Source organism: Abramis brama (assembly GCF_963993115.1).
Source record: "Abramis brama genome assembly, chromosome: 16".
Lineage (NCBI taxonomy): Eukaryota > Metazoa > Chordata > Actinopteri > Cypriniformes > Leuciscidae > Abramis > Abramis brama.
In genome coordinates, this window is record NC_139978.1 from 9,232,425 (window position 1) to 9,250,250 (window position 17,826).

At 36.9% G+C, this 17,826-nt stretch overlaps 1 protein-coding gene across 2 annotated transcripts in view; it reads right to left on the reverse strand.

The window, feature by feature from the left end:
- Positions 1 to 17,816, reverse strand: part of clcn6 (chloride channel 6) — a 29,414-nt gene extending 11,598 nt beyond the window's left edge. For both annotated transcript variants that reach the window (XM_084138538.1, XM_084138537.1), the window contains exons 1-18: positions 17,680 to 17,816; positions 16,847 to 16,909; positions 16,654 to 16,719; positions 16,504 to 16,569; positions 15,832 to 15,898; positions 15,640 to 15,746; positions 14,810 to 14,936; positions 14,563 to 14,630; positions 12,627 to 12,685; positions 11,732 to 11,864; positions 11,490 to 11,603; positions 8,192 to 8,358; positions 7,942 to 8,059; positions 3,218 to 3,347; positions 2,124 to 2,277; positions 1,829 to 1,985; positions 1,478 to 1,584; positions 603 to 789 (exon numbers count right to left, since the gene is read on the reverse strand). In XM_084138538.1, coding sequence (XP_083994664.1) covers positions 603 to 789; positions 1,478 to 1,584; positions 1,829 to 1,985; positions 2,124 to 2,277; positions 3,218 to 3,347; positions 7,942 to 8,059; positions 8,192 to 8,358; positions 11,490 to 11,603; positions 11,732 to 11,864; positions 12,627 to 12,685; positions 14,563 to 14,630; positions 14,810 to 14,936; positions 15,640 to 15,746; positions 15,832 to 15,898; positions 16,504 to 16,569; positions 16,654 to 16,719; positions 16,847 to 16,909; positions 17,680 to 17,754 — 1,965 coding nt within the window. In that variant the 5' untranslated portion in view covers positions 17,755 to 17,816. The remainder of the gene's footprint in view (positions 1 to 602; positions 790 to 1,477; positions 1,585 to 1,828; positions 1,986 to 2,123; positions 2,278 to 3,217; positions 3,348 to 7,941; positions 8,060 to 8,191; positions 8,359 to 11,489; positions 11,604 to 11,731; positions 11,865 to 12,626; positions 12,686 to 14,562; positions 14,631 to 14,809; positions 14,937 to 15,639; positions 15,747 to 15,831; positions 15,899 to 16,503; positions 16,570 to 16,653; positions 16,720 to 16,846; positions 16,910 to 17,679) is intronic.
- Between the last annotated feature and the right edge of the window lie 10 nt (positions 17,817 to 17,826).

Consider the following 17,826-nt stretch of genomic DNA (forward strand, 5'->3'; position numbering starts at 1 on the left):
TGGCTAAGCATTCTTGTTTGCGGCATCAATTTAATAATTAAAAAAAATACTGCATCCTGTTAATGTACAACAATACTGAGGTGCAAATAGTATCTGCCACTATTTATAAGTTAGTAGCAGCATCTAACAACGATTTGCACTTATTGCAAAGCACTGTATATTTGTATATTTTACAAAGAAAAGATTTACTTTTGAGAGATGAACCAAGGATTTTAAGCAAGTTACAGGCTTTTTGCAGGTAATTCATTGTGTTGTGCGGTTTGAATGAATTGTTGAGAAATGCACTTACTGGTTTGCAAATGCTAAGGATGATTTAAGAAATATGCCAAAGCATCTGAGAAAAACTGTATTAGTTAAAGTAAAAAAAAAAAAAGTAAAAAAAACACACTCTCTAGTCTCTGTGATAATCCGATCCCTAATTATGGTTCAGGTCCTTCCTTCAATATAGTCTATTTTATCATCCGGCAGGCAAAACGTCATTTCAACTCTATCAAATAAAGCTCATTTCTGTGTTACTGAGCGAGACGTAAACAGCAGACCATTTGCACCATCTTGTGGTCAAAACACTGTAGATAAATACTGGTACAAATGGTGTGATGTACCTTGAATTTGATATTGTTGCTTATGAGGATATTTCCCTTCATAAACTCCTTCTCGTTATCTCGGTTCTCGGTGACGACGGGGAAGGCGTGATAGACTGTGGTCCTCAGGATGCTGACCAGAGACTGAATACGGGTGTGAGGATACACGTATGTCAGGTTGGGCTCCATGATGTCACTGGCTGTCAATCTAACAGGGAGATGGGGATAAATTAAAAACAAACGAGACAAATTTGTACAAGACAAATTATGAAGGGAAATATTACATGCATACATGCATTCACTCATTCATTCATTCACAAATTATTTTTTAGAGACGAACTAAGGCTTTAAACGAATTTTGAGAAATATACTTAGTCATTGAATGAATTTTGAGAGATGGGCTAAGGATCTGAATGAATGAACGAACCAACGAACCAACGATTTTAAGCAAAGAATGAATGAATGAAAGAGATGAACTAAAGATTTGAATGAATGAATGAATGAATGAATGGAGTAATGAATGAATAAATGAATTTTAAGAGATGAGATAAGGATTATTCATTCAGTGAATGAATGAATGCATGTTTTTTTAAGAGATTAATTTAAGATTTTAAGCAATGACTAAATTAATGAATTTTAAGAGATGAGATAAGGATTTTAAGCATTGAACGAGTGCAATGAATGAATGAAGTGGCCCCAAAAGCATTTAGACACATCATGTACGAACATCAGTGCATTACAAAATATCATATTGTTCCTAGAACTTGGATTATTTGACAAATAATGTTATGAAATGCAGAGATTTTTAAGTGTGTCTTAAAAGTTCAAATTCTGGGAGCCTCTGTGATCCACAATAATAAAAAGCCACTGTGACACGTGTAATACAAAGGTCTCACTTGTCCATCTCGACTTCTGTTTCCCACTCCAGCAGCGGGACTCCTTTCAGGTGAATGTGAATATCATATATTCCCTTATTAAAGAAATCTCCTGTCCATTTGGCCACCTGACAACAACAATGGTAGTCAGTGAAGAGAAGAATGAGACATTATATGTAGATTCTTTTTTTTTTTTTACCATATTAAATTTTAATTATGCTATACTGGGAAGACATTTATTAAGGGTGTAGTCTGATAGTTAAAAAGTCACACAAACTGTCCAGATAATAGTATTTATTATTACACAAATTTCCTGGATGATGATTTCCTATAAGACAAAAAAACACCAAATTCAGATTTTTGTTTTCCTACCATCAGTGTAATCATAATGGGAAGTCCGTAGGTGATCTCATTGGTCGATTCAATTAAGATTACTGTCAGGCTGATGGTCATTCTAACCACGCCTCCTAGGAAGGCAGCTGCTCCAATCAAGGCAAAGGTCCCCGAATAGATTTGCATATGGAAGTTACTGCAATTACACAGTAAAACAACATTTTACATTTATGGCAAAAGATTATGATGAATAAGATGCATTAAATACATGTGTCCTGTTCCAAAAGGTGACTTTGGTAGTTCTTAAAACACTATAAACAGAAATAAATCTTACATTTTGAGGACATTGGCCACCAGGCGTCCAAGTGAAGCTCCACAGAGAAGAGACGGGACAAACAGACCACTGGGGACGGACACACCATATGTCCAACAGCTCAGAAAAAAATATAGCACAAAGAACAGCGAGAGGGTGACCGGACTGAAGGTAGCTGTGAACAAAGCCAGAACAAGTAGGGAGAAATAAAGACAGAGAGGGTTAGAAAATAGAGTTGTATAGTCATACACATCTCAGGAAACTTCAACTTGATTTCTACGGACCACAATATCAGAGGTGACGGCTGGATGTTTAATGAAAATTTGGATTGTAACAATTATGAAAACAAGATAAATCAAGATAAAACTTTTATTGTGCCACATTTCGTTTCACAATGAGGCTCTAATTTTTTTTTTACTTTACATCAGTGTGATTTCACCCTCGCTAAATGTTTAGTAGTTTTTAGTAGGAGTGGAAGTGCACTACAGTTAATTATTTTGGTCTCATTTATTTTAATATAAAATATTCACTACCGTTCAAAGGTTTTAGATCGGTTAACCAAGGCTGCATTTATTTGATCCAAAATACAGCAAAAACAGTAATATTATGAAATATTTTGACAATTTAAAATGACTTTTATATTTGAATATATTTTAAAATGAATTTTCAGCATCATTACTCCAGTCTTCAGTGTCACATGATCCTTCAGAAATCATTCTAATATGCGGATTAGTCTTCCACCTCCACTAGTCTCATCGTGGAGGTGGAAACAAATTCAAATTACAACTCAAAAGTTTGGGGTAAATAAGATTAAAGATAAATATATGATTTTTATTGAACAAGGAGGCATTAAATTGACCAATAAATTGGTCTTTATTAAATTGAAGACTGGAGTAATGGCTTGGCATCAAAGGAATTAAAATAAAAAATAGTTTTACCAAAGTCTTGGTGAGCAAAAAAGACTTAAAAAACATTAAAAAAAAAAAATCATAATTATTCCAAACTTTTGACCTGTAGTGTATTATTAATAAGTCATTGAGTAATCGTGATCTCAATATTGACCAAAATATTATCTGTGCAAATGTGCAGTCCATTGCTGCATGTATGTTTCTTACCATTCTGGTGGAAGAGCTGATGGATTGCCACCTCTTGAGGGTTGAAGAACAGAGTCGCCATGTCATTATATGTGTTGTTGTAGCAGAAGAATCGTCGTATGGTTGAGTTCACCTCCTCACTTACAGAACCCTACAAAACACAAACCATCAGACAGTTGTTTTTTAATATCAGAAGATTACTAAATATAATTCACACTCAGGATAAAAAAAATCTACACCCTGAAATTTTACTTTCCTTGGATGCGGAAAAAGCTTTTGACAGGGTCGAGTGGGATTATCTCTTTTCGACCCTGTCAAAGTTCGGATTTGGCCCAAAAATTATATCTTTGGTAAAATTATTATATGTCCAACCCCAAGCATCAGTGCGGACTAACAATATGCATTCAAGTTATTTCCCTCTCAGCCGCTCGACTAGACAGGGCTGCCCGCTCTCGCCATTGCTTTTTGCAATAGCCATTGAACCCCTGGCTCTTTTATTACGTGCAACGGAGGAGTTCATTGGGATTAAAAGGGGAAAAATGGATCATAAAGTTTCTTTGTACGCGGACGATCTGTTACTATACATTTCAAACCCTGTTAAATCTGTTCCTGTGATAATGGAAATTTTGAAAGAATTTGGAGCAGTATCAGGTTACAAATTGAACTTATCAAAAAGTGTCTTATTTCCAATTAATTCTAAAGCCCGTATGAATACTAATGTGTTTAATATCTTTCCCTTTTCAATCTCAACAAAATTTAAATATCTTGGGATAAATATTACGCAGGAATATAACGGCCTCTTTAAGCACAACTTTTTGAAATTATATGATCAAACGAAAAAAGATATAGATTCATGGAAAAATCTACCACTTTCATTAGCAGGTCGAATAAATATTATTAGAATGAATGTTCTGCCTAAGTTTCTGTTCTTGTTCCAATGTATTCCGATTTGGATAGCCAAGGCATTTTTTAATAAACTAGATTCCCTCATGTCATATTTTATATGGAATGGAAAAACTCCAAGAATCAAGAAAATGTTCTTGCAAAGACCAACTTGCCAGGGAGGAATGGGATTACCCTGTTTCCGACGTTACTACTGGTCATGTAATATCCGCTCAATGTCGTTTTGGTTGTCCACTCAGGGGGCTGATTGGAGTAGGATGGAAAACGAAAGCTGTTATCCCACCTCGTTAAAAGCATTACTTTATTCAGCTTTGCCTATTTCAAAACAAAAACTTGAGAACCCAGTAGTTTCTCATTCAGTTAAAATCTGGTCCCAGATTAGGATGCATTACGGATGGAGGGGTGCGTCAACTTTAAGTCCATTGATTAATAATCATACATTTCCTCCATCAGTCTTAAATATGACATTTCTTCAGTGGGAACATAAAGGTATTCAATGTTTAAAAGATTTATTTATTGAAAATACATTTCCCACATTCAAACAATTACAGAGCAAATACAGATTGGAAAGTAAAGATTTCTTTAAATACCTACAGATCCGAAGTTTTATTAAGGGCTTATTTCCGTCTTTCCCTAATCAGCCCCCAAACTCTGCAATGGAAACAGTGTTTTTGCCTAATCCATTTCAAAGAGGGCTAATTGCTAAAATCCACAATGTGCTATCACAGGAAGAAACAACACCTACATTGGACCATTTGAAAAGAGCCTGGCAAGATGACCTAGGGGTGTCTATTACAGACAATCAATGGTCAAAAGCCCAAAGAAATGTTCATTCTACCTCTGTTTGTATTAGACATGGTCTTTTGCAGTTCAAGGTGCTACACAGAGTGCATTTATCCAAATTAAAGTTGTCAAAGATGTTTCCTTCCATTAATCCTTCTTGTGACAGATGTTCACAAGGGCCAGCTTCTCTTGCACATATGTTTTGGAATTGTCCTCACATTACGACCTACTGGAACACTATATTTCAAACCCTTTCCAAGATTTTGAAAAAAACAGCTTAAGCCAGATCCAATTTGGGCTCTTTTTGGTGTGAAACCAGTCAATGTACAACTTTCGGACACCCAAAACAGCATGGTTTGTTTTGTGACCTTGTTAGCACGGAGACTGATTATCTTGTGTTGGAAACAAAAAATGCCCCCTGCGCACTCAGCCTTAATGAAAGACATAATGGGTCATTTGAAATTGGAGAAAATTAAATACTTGTTAAGGGGGAAGTCTGAAATATTTTATTCAATGTGGCAAACTTTCATAGATTACTTTGGTGAGAATGTTTAATTGATTGGCTTAGCATGGAAATAGAAATGATGCCCTCTGATGTATGTTGTTTGTTATTGTGTTTTTGTCTTTCTGTATTTAATATGTAAAAAACCTCAATAAAGAGAATTATAAAAAAAAAAAAACACAAACCATTACTGCACCAACACTCTGATTCAAACTGCACACGAAAAAGGACAGCTTTCTAGAAATTAGAAGTTATAATCTCATAAAAATAAACTGAAGTGTGGACCTGGGGTGTGTTTCCCAAAAGCATCGTTAGCCAACTATGGTTGCAAGTCATTACCAACTAAGCTAAACAACTTGGTGTTTCCCGAAAGCATAGTTCCAACGAACATTCGCAAACAGCATCGCAAACGTGCGTGGTTGGAACTATAGCTATCGAGCTGTGGTTAGAAGCATAGTTTCCAGTTAAAATGACATGTGGATTGGGCACAGCATCAAGCTAACATTCAATACGTTCTATATCTTTCATCACATTTAAATTTACATTTTAATAATACATTTTAGCATGTCAACAATCAGCCCCGTTTTTGAGGAGTGTGCATGTGGATAAATGCACAAGGGAACTTTGGAGTATGATGTAGAGCAGGGATGGGCAACTTCGGTCCTGGAGGGCCACTGTCCTACAGAGTTTAGCTCCAACCCAGAAAAAATCACCTGCCTGTAATTTTCTAGTAATCCTGAGGACCTTGATTAGCTTGTTCAGGTGTGTTTGATTAGGGTTGAAGCTAAACTCTGTAGGACAGTGGCCCTCCAGGACCGAAGTTGCCCATCCCTGATGTAGAGGAACCCGCGATGAATCAAACATTAAATCGACAAAATCAGCAAAACGACAGGGAACAAAAATAGTGAAGTAGTCCTCAGTTTGTTACAGCAGCATGTCAGAAAATTATGTTATGTGGAGAAAGCTGCTGACTGAATGAACCGCATGTATACAAGAGTAAAGTGTACGCCAAATACTGCATGTTAACGTGATTAAATGCATGTTATGTGTCGTTCAAACGACAGAGGTGCAACCGCTTTAGGGAAATAGTCGTGACTAGCTAGTTAGTTTCTACAAAACGATGCATCATACTTTGGTGGTTAAGCAGTGAGTTACGTCGTTGTGCGGGAAACTCACACCAGGTTGTATCAACTGTTATTTCAGCTCAGCAAGTAATCATTACTTTCATCATTACTTGCTGTTCATTTTGTATTGCAAAACACTTGTGCTGCTACCGAGTTGGGATACGGGTAAGGTTAAGGACAGGTTTGGTGGTATGAGTAGGTTTAAGGGTGGCTTAAGGGGTAAGGGAAGGTTCAACAGTGTAATTATAGATGTAACCACAGAAATTAATTACAGATGTAATTACAACAAAGGCATTTTTACATATTAGTACAATGTAAAAACATCCATGTACTAGAGTTCTGGATAAATTGAGAATCATCTTTTTTTGTTTCAAAAAGAGATCACAATCCTCCCACGATTAGACAACTAAATAAAATAATGCAATTTACTAGAGGTTCTGATAAAATATAAATTGCTGCAGTCTATTTAAAACTGTTTAATTAATTAGAATTAATATTTTTTTTAAATGGTTTGAATGACTCACTCATAAAGACTTCACTTGCTTCATTACTGGATGAATCAGCGTTTTTGAACGAATCTCTTGAATGAATGATTTAATGACAAATAATTTTTTTAACAGTCACACCTGGTGGCAATAACAATGTGATCGATACAATTGTTATTTGAAGCGCCAAGTTAAGTTACTTTTAGTGAAAGATATTTGAATACTGCTATCCTGCTACCGATCCCAATCTGAATTCTGACTTATGATGCTGCCTGAATCATAATCACACCGTGTTCGTTCATTGGCCAGAGGAGAACTGGCCCCGACTGAGCCTGGTTTCTTCCAAGGTTTTTTTCTCAATTCTGTCACCTGATGGAGTTTGGGTTCCTTGCCACTGTCGCCTCTGGCTTGCTTAGTTAGGGACACTTAATATTCAACAATATTATTGATCTGACTGTACTGATGCTGTTGTATGTTAAATGAACTGAACTGGATGATATTTTTTGTTTGTTTGTTGCAAAACTGCTTTATAGATGAAATGAACTAATTGAATAACTGATGATCTTTACAACAGAACTGAATCAACACTGAAATGACTTCAGCTGAACAACAGCCAGAATGCATTATTTTCCTGTGATCACTGTAAAGCTGCTTTGAAACAATCTGTATTGTATAAAACGCTATATAAATAAAGGTGACTTGACTAGGAGAAAGATTGTGTGGGTATGTAAATCAAGATTGCAATCTTTTAAGGATTAATCGTGTAGCTCATGAATCATGTACACAGTAAGAACATTGTGTCAAATGATTAATTTAAATGTTATTACAAAGTAGTTAAAGACATTTAATATAAAGTGGGAGAAAAGAAGCTAAGAAAAATAGAGTAGAGTTATAAGAGAGAAAAAGAATGAAGTTATAAGAGAGAAAGGAAGCTGGTCTCAGTCTGACCTGTGATGATGTGTTGTTATTTATGGTGGAGACTAAATCTCGGCACTCCCCCAGAGTCACTGAAGCCATGAAGATCACTAGTGTGGTCACCATACATACCAATAGACTCTCCAACACCCTGCCAATAAAAGAAATATAAAATATTGTCAGAAAGCTACTCTCTTCATATCTGGGTAGTTAAATTCTAAAAGTTGTTTTGAGTAGTTTCATTCAATACTAAATCCATATAAGTAAGATATCTCTCGGGCACCTGATGAATCTTGCTTTGGGATGAACGTTTCTCATGCGGTATTTTGACAGTCGTTTGTTGATGCAGTTGAACAGCGCGCCGAGCAGCCCTCCTGCCACCCCCATTAATACAAAAAATGCCAAATCTACTGCCGTCCACAAATGACATGACTTATCTCCATCTGTGCACTAAAGATAGCAAAGAAAAACAAATAAGGCAACACCACAGTTTGCTTTTCATTAATTCATTGATCATTTTAAGTCAACAGGAAACTGCATTCGCAAATAATCAGCAAGCTTAAGGTCAAATTTACCTCCAAGAGCTTCTTAGCATTTATGACTTAGTATTAAATTGCATAAATGCAGTCCATTTACCATTTACCATTATTTATCTTTTAATTAAAAAAAAGCTGTGTTAGTTTTGTTTGTATTGTTTGTGTATGTATGTGTGTGGGTGGGTGTGTGTACGTAGTTTTTGGGTTGAGCGAGTGAGGGAATGAGGGTGTATATAATGTATTTTTTGTACATGTACAGTGAGGAAAAATAAGTATTTGAACACCCTGCTATTTTGCAAGTTCTCCCACTTAGAAATCATGGAGGGGTCTGAAATTGTCATCGTAGGTGCATGTCCACTGTGAGACATAATCTAAAAAAAAAAATCCAGAAATCACAATGTATGATTTTTTAACTATTTATTTGTATGATACAGCTGCAAATAAGTATTTGAACACCTGAGAAAATCAATGTTAATATTTGGTACAGTAGCCTTTGTTTGCAATTACAGAGGTCACCAGGTTTTTCACCAGGTTTGCACACACTGCAGGAGGGATTTTGGCCCACTCCTCCACACAGATCTTCTCTAGATCAGTCAGGTTTCTGGGCTGTCGCTGAGAAACACGGAGTCTGAGCTCCCTCCAAAGATTCTCTATTGGGTTTAGGTCTGGAGACTGGCTAGGCCACGCCAGAACCTTGATATGCTTCTTACAGAGCCACTCCTTGGTTATCCTGGCTGTGTGCTTCGGGTCATTGTCATGTTGGAAGACCCAGCCTCGACCCATCTTCAATGCTCTAACTGAGGGAAGGAGGTTTTTCTCCAAAATCTCGCAATACATGGCCCCGGTCATCCTCTCCTTAATACAGTGCAGTCGCCCTGTCCCATGTGCAGAAAAACACCCCCAAAGCATGATGCTACCACCCCCATGCTTCACAGTAGGGATGGTGTTCTTGGGATGGTACTCATCATTCTTCTTCCTCCAAACACGTTTAGTGGAATTATGACCAAATAGTTCTATTTTGGTCTCATCTGACCACATGACTTTCTCCCATGACTCCTCTGGATCATCCAAATGGTCATTGGCAAACTTAAGACGGGCCTTGACATGTGCTGGTTTAAGCAGGGGAACCTTCCGTGCCATGCATGATTTCAAACCATGACGTCTTAGTGTATTACCAACAGTAACCTTGGAAACGGTGGTCCCAGCTCTTTTCAGGTCATTGACCAGCTCCTCCCGTGTAGTTCTGGGCTGATTTCTCACCTTTCTTAGGATCATTGAGACCCCACGAGGTGAGATCTTGCATGGAGCCCCAGTCCGAGGGAGATTGACAGTCAAGTTTAGCTTCTTCCATTTTCTAATGATTGCTCCAACAGTGGACCTTTTTTCACCAAGCTGCTTGGCAATTTCCCCATAGCCCTTTCCAGCCTTGTGGAGGTGTACAATTTTGTCTCTAGTGTCTTTGGACAGCTCTTTGGTCTTGGCCATGTTAGTAGTTGGATTCTTACTGATTGTATGGGGTGGACAGGTGTCTTTATGCAGCTAACAACCTCAAACAGGTGCATCTAATTTAGGATAATAAATGGAGTGGAGGTGGACATTTTAAAGGCAGACTAATGGCGCTTTTCCACTACACAGTACCAGCTCGCCTCGGCTCGCCTCGACTCGGCTCGGCTCGGCTCGGCTCTGTTTGGTTTTCCACTGTGTAAAAGTTGTACCTGTACCTGCTTCCAGGTACTTTTTTTCGTACCACCTCCGGCGAGGTTCTGAGCGAGCTGAGGCGAGCTGAGGCGATACTAAAATGTGACGTGAAAACATGGCAGACTGCTGATTGGTCAGAGAGAATCGTCACTATTCACTGCGTCATCATTGCACGCGCCAGACGGAGTATCCTGAATAAAAAACAGCAAAAACAAAAACCAAAACATCCAAAAACAGCATACACTCGATTTCCTCCATTGTTCTGTGTGTGTGGGTAGCGGGTGTGTCTCGCGCGTCTCACGTAAAAGATTAAGTCACGGCAGTTTCCTGCGGCGTCGCTATGACGACCAGGTACTATTGTGGAGTTACTATCTGCAATGGAAAACGGAGCGAAAAGCAAAGCGAGCCGAGCCGAGCCGAGCTGGTACTGGTAATGGAAAAGCGCCATAACAGGTCTTTGAGGGTCAGAATTCTAGCTGATAGACAGGTGTTCAAATACTTATTTAACAAATAAATAGTTAAAAAATCATATATTGTGATTTCTGGATTTTTTTTTTTAGATTATGTCTCACAGTGGACATGCACCTACGATGACAATTTCAGACCCCTCCATGATTTCCAAGTGGGAGAACTTGCAAAATAGCAGGGTGTTCAAATACTTATTTTCCTCACTGTATATGCCCTGTTTATTCTATTTTCTGTTTGTTAGTATGAAACTAAATAAATAAAAAATGTAAAAAAAAAAAAAAAGCTGCATTACCTATAACATTAGGCTAAATCAAATAGCGTTCTGGATTCTAACTTTTTTTAAACTAAACATGAGGTGACCAGGTGAAAAGGACTTTTTTTTTTTTTTTTTTTAAATACTGTGCACTAATTAATTATTCACAGTAAAAATGTGCAATAACTCTTAAATGCATAACTCGGGTCTTTTTAAAGTTAAACATCAACCTTAGTGTTCATCAATCTATTCATAAATAAACAATACAAGTATAAGTATATACAAAAATAAATATAACAATATCTGTTTTCAAATTATTATTTTTGTAAAAAGTGTATAGGGTTGCTAGTGACCTGAGGTATGGAAAAGTGTAAGTATATTTTTATTCTGCACAACAGTAATTGAATCTCTGATGACACAATAAGTGCAATTCACCGTTTATTCTTAAGAAAGTAATAGGCCAAATAAATATTTAAAAGTAAAAGAGGACATGAAAGGATTTGGTTCTTTTAAATGTTACTACCATATTATCACCTAACTTACGTCAACATATAATAAAAATAAAAATAAACATAAAAATGCATATAATAAAGGGGACTTAATGTTTTCATTCTGTAGTTCTTCACCTTGAACTCTCCAAAGTTGAGCAGGCCGGGGAGCTGGAATGATCCCCATTTATTGAAGTTGATCCCAGAACGAAAGAAGTTGAGTGTAAAAGTGGCAGACATGGAGCAGAACAACTAAAAGACAGAAGAGAGACAGAGACAGAGACAGGGAATTATAATGGATTAAGGTCAAGTAGCACTTTGAGCACATACCAATCCACAACCTCAAATGCATGACCAAAACCCAACAAACATCAACATACCACTTTCCATGTGAGAGCCTGGTTCCAGAAGGATGACCCCTCCTCCAGACTAAAAAGTGTGCCCCCTATGGGTGCACCGAAGGCAGCCGCAACTCCGGCTGCTGCACCCGCTGATACAAAATCCCTTTTGTCTCTTAACACAACATAACATAAATCAAATAATTAGGGCAATTTTGATTTCCCAGACTTATTAATACACAGTCAGTCTTATTGAGCACATTTAGGCTGTGCGCATTATTCTAAAGATGCAAAAATTATTTTGTATAATATTATTTATAAAAATATTATTGAATCATTTTAATAAAATAATATCTTACAAGAGTAATATTCTAAAGATAAAAGGCTAACACTTTACAATAAGGGCTCATTAACATTAGTTAATGTATTAACTAACCTGCGCTAACATTGTTAATATTAGTTAATACAAATCCAGCTGTTCATTGTTTGTTCATGTAAGGTCACAGTGCATTAACAAATGTTAAGAAAAACAACTTTTGACTTAAAAAATGTTATTAGTAAATGATGAAATTAACATTAACTAAGATTAATAAATGCTGTAGAAGTAATTCTCATTCTTACTTCATGTTAACTAATGTTAACAAATGAAACCTTATTGTAAATAGTAACCAAAAAAAGTTTATCTTTTTAAAAGCTACACATGCTATTGGATTATGTTAACCAAAAAACTATTTCTGTAATCTACCTTTAAACATTGATACATTTTCCATTTCAGTCAATTATCACTGGATAAAATGTTCTATACTGCACATTTTCACAAAGAAATATACCACATTACAGAGGTAAAGGGTTGCAGCCAGTGGAGGTCAGTGCTGTTTTACATTCATTTTGCTCTATGTAATAAATGATTTAGTGTTTGGTGTGATGCATTACTCACCTGTCACTGCGGAAATATGGGAAGTGAAAGCGAATCTTCTGGAAGGTGATGCTCTGAAACTAACCAGACATACAAACATGCGTTCAAAAGATTTAACTATGACTGTGGCAGGAAAGATGATGCATAAATTACTTACCAGGTAACATTCAGATAACAAAATCATTAACCATCTAAAGTATTGTAGGGCTGAGCGAATGTGGGTAGAACTCTTTACTGCCCTAGTACTTAAGAAATCCCTTTAATGGTATACATGTGAATTATACGTGGCACAATGGCCTTCATCATCACTGTATGCTAATGCTTATCTAATAAAAGGGATTCATCACTATGCGGATCGAGGACTGTTGAGACTCTCCAGGCACTGGATGGCCTCTGAGGAGACAAGAATCGATTGCACCTCAATGACACATCTGTACCATTTGCAGCACAACAAACATGTGCTTTCCACTACAGACTATTTAGCCTACCTCCTAGTGTGTTCTAACATGTAACTATGCCATGTTTGGTCTCATCTGACAGCTTTTAAACTGAACTGAATGGTGGTGAACTTAATAGAGATATTAAAGTATCATTTGTGAGTGATTTGATTATCATACAGAGTGTGTATGCAAAGTTTTAGCTCAAAATACCCCACAGATCATTTTTAACAGCATGTTAAAATTGTCCCTTTTTGAGGGTCAGTAAAAACGCGTCGTATCGTGTGTGTCCCTTTAAATGCAAATGAGCTGCTGCTGCTCGCACAGAGGGCGGAGCTTCAAGAACTGTGTGCGTGTGTGTGTGTGTGTGTGTGTGTGCGTGTGCGTGTGCGCGTGTGCGTGTGTGAGCAGCTCTGATTACCTCACGCAGACAAGCAATAAAATGTCAAACTGTTCTGCCTTTTATGTTTAAACTAGAGTCGGACGATGATGGAGAGACTCAAGAAGAAGTGACAACATGTAGAATGCCACAGGACGTTTCTGAATGGTTAGTTGATGAATTTATGTTGCTGATGTGGAGTTAACTATCTTCAATTAGCATATTCTGTCATGATCATCTATAAATCGCTCGTGTGGGAACTGTTGTAAGATGCCTAGAGTGACATGCTATTGCATTTGTGTTATGTACTGTATTGCATGTGAAAAGACGGATGCAACAGCTTGAGCAGACTCACAAATTTGTTCTACTACAAAAACTCCTCCTCTTCTCAACATGCATGTTCCCGGGGGCGGGGTTTATGTAATTTTCAGGGTTAGTGATGGGTTCAGGGTTAGTGATAAAAAAACGATTTCTTTAAAAGCAAATATCTTCCTTTGCTTTAAACTTTGAGTGTTGTAACTTTGCAGATGTTGTTTATTCTCAAACAGCAACATTACACACTAACTAAAGTTAGAAAAGTGAAATCATAATCAACCACCCCTTTAACAATGCTTTGCTCAGGGTATAAGAAGGAAAGGTAACTGTTGATCTGGGAGAAAGGCTTTAACCCCGCCACTCCCTCACAGCAGTGCGTAACCTCATACTACAAGAAAGGCTTTTACGGCCTCTTCTGCACAGCAGTGCATTATGTGACTTAAAGTAAAGGCTGTAGGAATCTTTGAAATAAAAAAAAGTAAAGTTGTTGAAAGCTAAAGTAATTGTAACTTTCGTTCTCTAAGTTAAATCCTATGTTTTCATATCAGTTCTAAGAAAGACCTTTAAAGAATACGAGGTTAAAGAATAACAACAACTTTAATGGAGTCAGATTAATTATATTGGAGTCAGATAAATAACTGAATTATGCACGCCACCCTTCAACTTCTTTTTGTTCTGATTATTGGTTCAAAATAGCAGCGTAAGCTTCTAGCCTTACAGTACTGTCAACCTCAACATGTTTCTATGGCAGAAAGGTTAAAGATTAGCGAAATCAGTATGTGTATTACTCAGCTCACGTTGGAAATATCAGCATAAGGAGGAGTACCTGAGGAAGTCCTGCCCCTATTATCGCTCCACTGTGGATCATCGGTCCCTCTTTACCCACAAACAACCCTGAAACAAAAAAACAATACGGAGTCAGCCTGGAACAACTTTTAAAAGACACACCACTGTCATCAGTCTGCAAGGCTCTGGAAAACATCATGTCATTCATCGACATATTACTAGTATCAGGCCAGTTTACACATGTTTCTTGAAAGTCTTAACCAAAAAGACAATTTTCTCATAATTACCTCCAGCAACAGCAAACAGGACCCCAGTGACTTTACAAATGAAGGTCCGCAACCGCACAATCCCTGGAATCTTTACTCCGTTAAGGTAACTTTTAATTTCTGGGATACCAGACCCAGCTGCAACAGGCTATATACAGGGAAAAAATAGATTCATTATATACTCCCCCACACACAAACACTATACAATTATTAAATGAGCATTTTTTTTAACAATAGCATATATATTTATGTAATTTATTTCTAAATAATATATTATATTATATTATATTATATTATATTATATTATATTATATTATATTATATTATATATATACAATGCTTTGTTCAGGGTATATATATGTGTGTGCGTGCGTGCGTGCGTGCGTGCGTGTGTGTGTGTGTGTGTGTCTTCACATCCTGATAGCAATCAATAATAAAAGTGGTCTAAATATTAAAACATATCTTCTTTGGAAGTCTCAGGATCAAAAAATGTTTGTCCATAGGATGTCCTACCTGCCTGTCAACACATGTATTTCCATTACTTCACGCACCCTACTCGCTCAGACATCACACATCATTAGCACGTTTCATGTTATGCAGAGTTGCAGACAGACTCAGATTTATGCGTTTCTATGTCAACATTATCAAGTTAAGGAGTAATTTAAGGCAGTCTTTCATCCTGGGATGCTTTGTAGACTCTGCTGTGCGTGTTCATGTGCTTTGAAGGAGACGTGGCTTTGGAAAGCCCTGTGAAGGGAGGGTAGGATCTCATGCTTTCAAAGCTAGGCTGCTATTGCTAGCCTCTCTGAAATTCCCTACCCTAACTTTAATGTATATTCAGATGTTCTTACCTCAATGAGCACCAGAACACTGGAGATGAAAATGAACATCATATTGAGAGCCAGCAGCTCCAGTAATGAGAGAGCTAAACAGCCATTCTCACTGCAATCCTCCACAGCTAAACAACACGTCAAGGACTCCAATCAGCAAATAGTGCAAAATTGCAAGCCAAAACACAAAGCAGCATTGAGCAGAAAAGATACATTGTCCAACCAAGCTGAACTTTAGCTGAGTGAAGAGCCGCACAAAGAAATCCACAAACAGGCCAGTCTGAAAAAAGAGAAAAATCACAATTTTTTTTTTATAACCATAAAACCTGTACTTAGATGAAATGTCAAATATTTCAGTTAAAAAAAATCAGTTACACTTTATTTTAAGGTGACTTAGTTACATTGTACTTACTCAAATAAGTATGTGTACTTACTACAGAGTTATGGTTAGGATTTGGTTTAACTGTAATTATGCATAACTTACTGTTATTACTATAGTAAGTACACGTGTAACTAGAAAGTCACCTTAAAATAAAGTGTAACAGAAGAATCTTAATGGTCTTGTAAGACTAGTCTTAGCAATTTATGCAACCGGCCCCTGCTGGGCACATTCATCAGTTTAAATATATTTGTATTTGTATGCACTAAATATAAAAACAACATAAAGTTACAGATAACCAATACTAATATCATAAACCAACTACTGACCACAACAAAGACATTAGTTCTCATTTTATATTGTAGTTATCATTTTATATTGCATATTCTACTCCCACAGGATCTACTATCCTCTATAAGTTTCAAACTCTATAGTAGAAATATCAAGACAGTATAAAAACAGCTTGCACCAATTATTTTAGATACATAAACCACCCCGAAACATACCAGGCCTGTTGATACTCCAATTGCAAAGACCAAAATCCACTTTATCGCTTCATACTTTCTGGCTTTCTGTAAGAGAAATGAGATAATTAGCTTGGTAAACAAGGACTTGACATCATCGAATGTGATAAATGATGACATAACACATTTTACCTTATTATCCAACCCCTCTAAAACCTCCAAGAATGGCTCATTTATACATCGGTCATAATCCAAACTCTGAAGAGTCAAATATTAATGAAGACATAACATTGCAGTATTCATATTGTTCAAACATTACAGGTAAAGACAAAATATCAAGTATGTTTCAAGTCTTAGAATTACTTTATGTCCATTATTCACTGACCTCATAGTCTTTTCTTGGCAATATTTCATCATCATCATCTTCTCTGGTTTCACCCAGTATTGTCTAACAAGCAAAAGCCAGCATAAAATTATACAATCAGATGAACACATTCAGAAAATGAGATCAGATGCTTTATAAAGTAAATCTCCCAATCTGATGGTTTCCTTTTGGTGGTTCTAAGGTTTCCCAGACTGGGATGATCTCAGTCTTCATAATGAACAGATGGCATGTGACGACTCGAAACAATGGAGGGACTCTTTCTCAGTACATTTCTGACATTTCATTTTATTATACCTAGAATAATGACTGAAGCAGAAGATTTGTCTACCATCTCTACGTCTTCACAACAATAAGAAACTAATTAAAATAATTATTAAATCAGGTTTATCATCAAAAAATCAAGAATTACAAGTTGTGTCCATAACCTGATGAGCTGCCTATCTAGATAATATTTTGGTGATATAATGATATAATTCCCAAATTACATGACGTCCAAATGACATGATGCCCTAATGACATTTTATCCAAAACTGCTGCACTGGCCAAATATGCCCAACAATGTAGTCTAGATAGGGAGCACACTAAATTCAGAAACAGTTACACTTTCACGTTCAGTGATAATGCATATGAATTAATTTACTGCTCTCAGTACACTCAGTTTGATTGCTAAACTCATTGTTAGTGTACACTTGATTTACATGGTGCTGTTTACAGTGAATGTGGGTGGAGAATAACAGATGAAGCATCATTTTACGTATTAGAAAGGACGCGCATAACATTCAACAAGGCGCTTTGCTTTATGAAACAGATAATGCACATAAATTAACTCATACCAGCTCCTCTGGTGTTCTTATGTCGCCTTCATTGCAGCAGCAGTGACAACACAAACAGCCTCCACAGCACGCCATCTTCAGCAACACACCGCTACTAGAGCGCACCTGATCACATGACCATCACACGAGAGCTGAGGCATTCAAGCG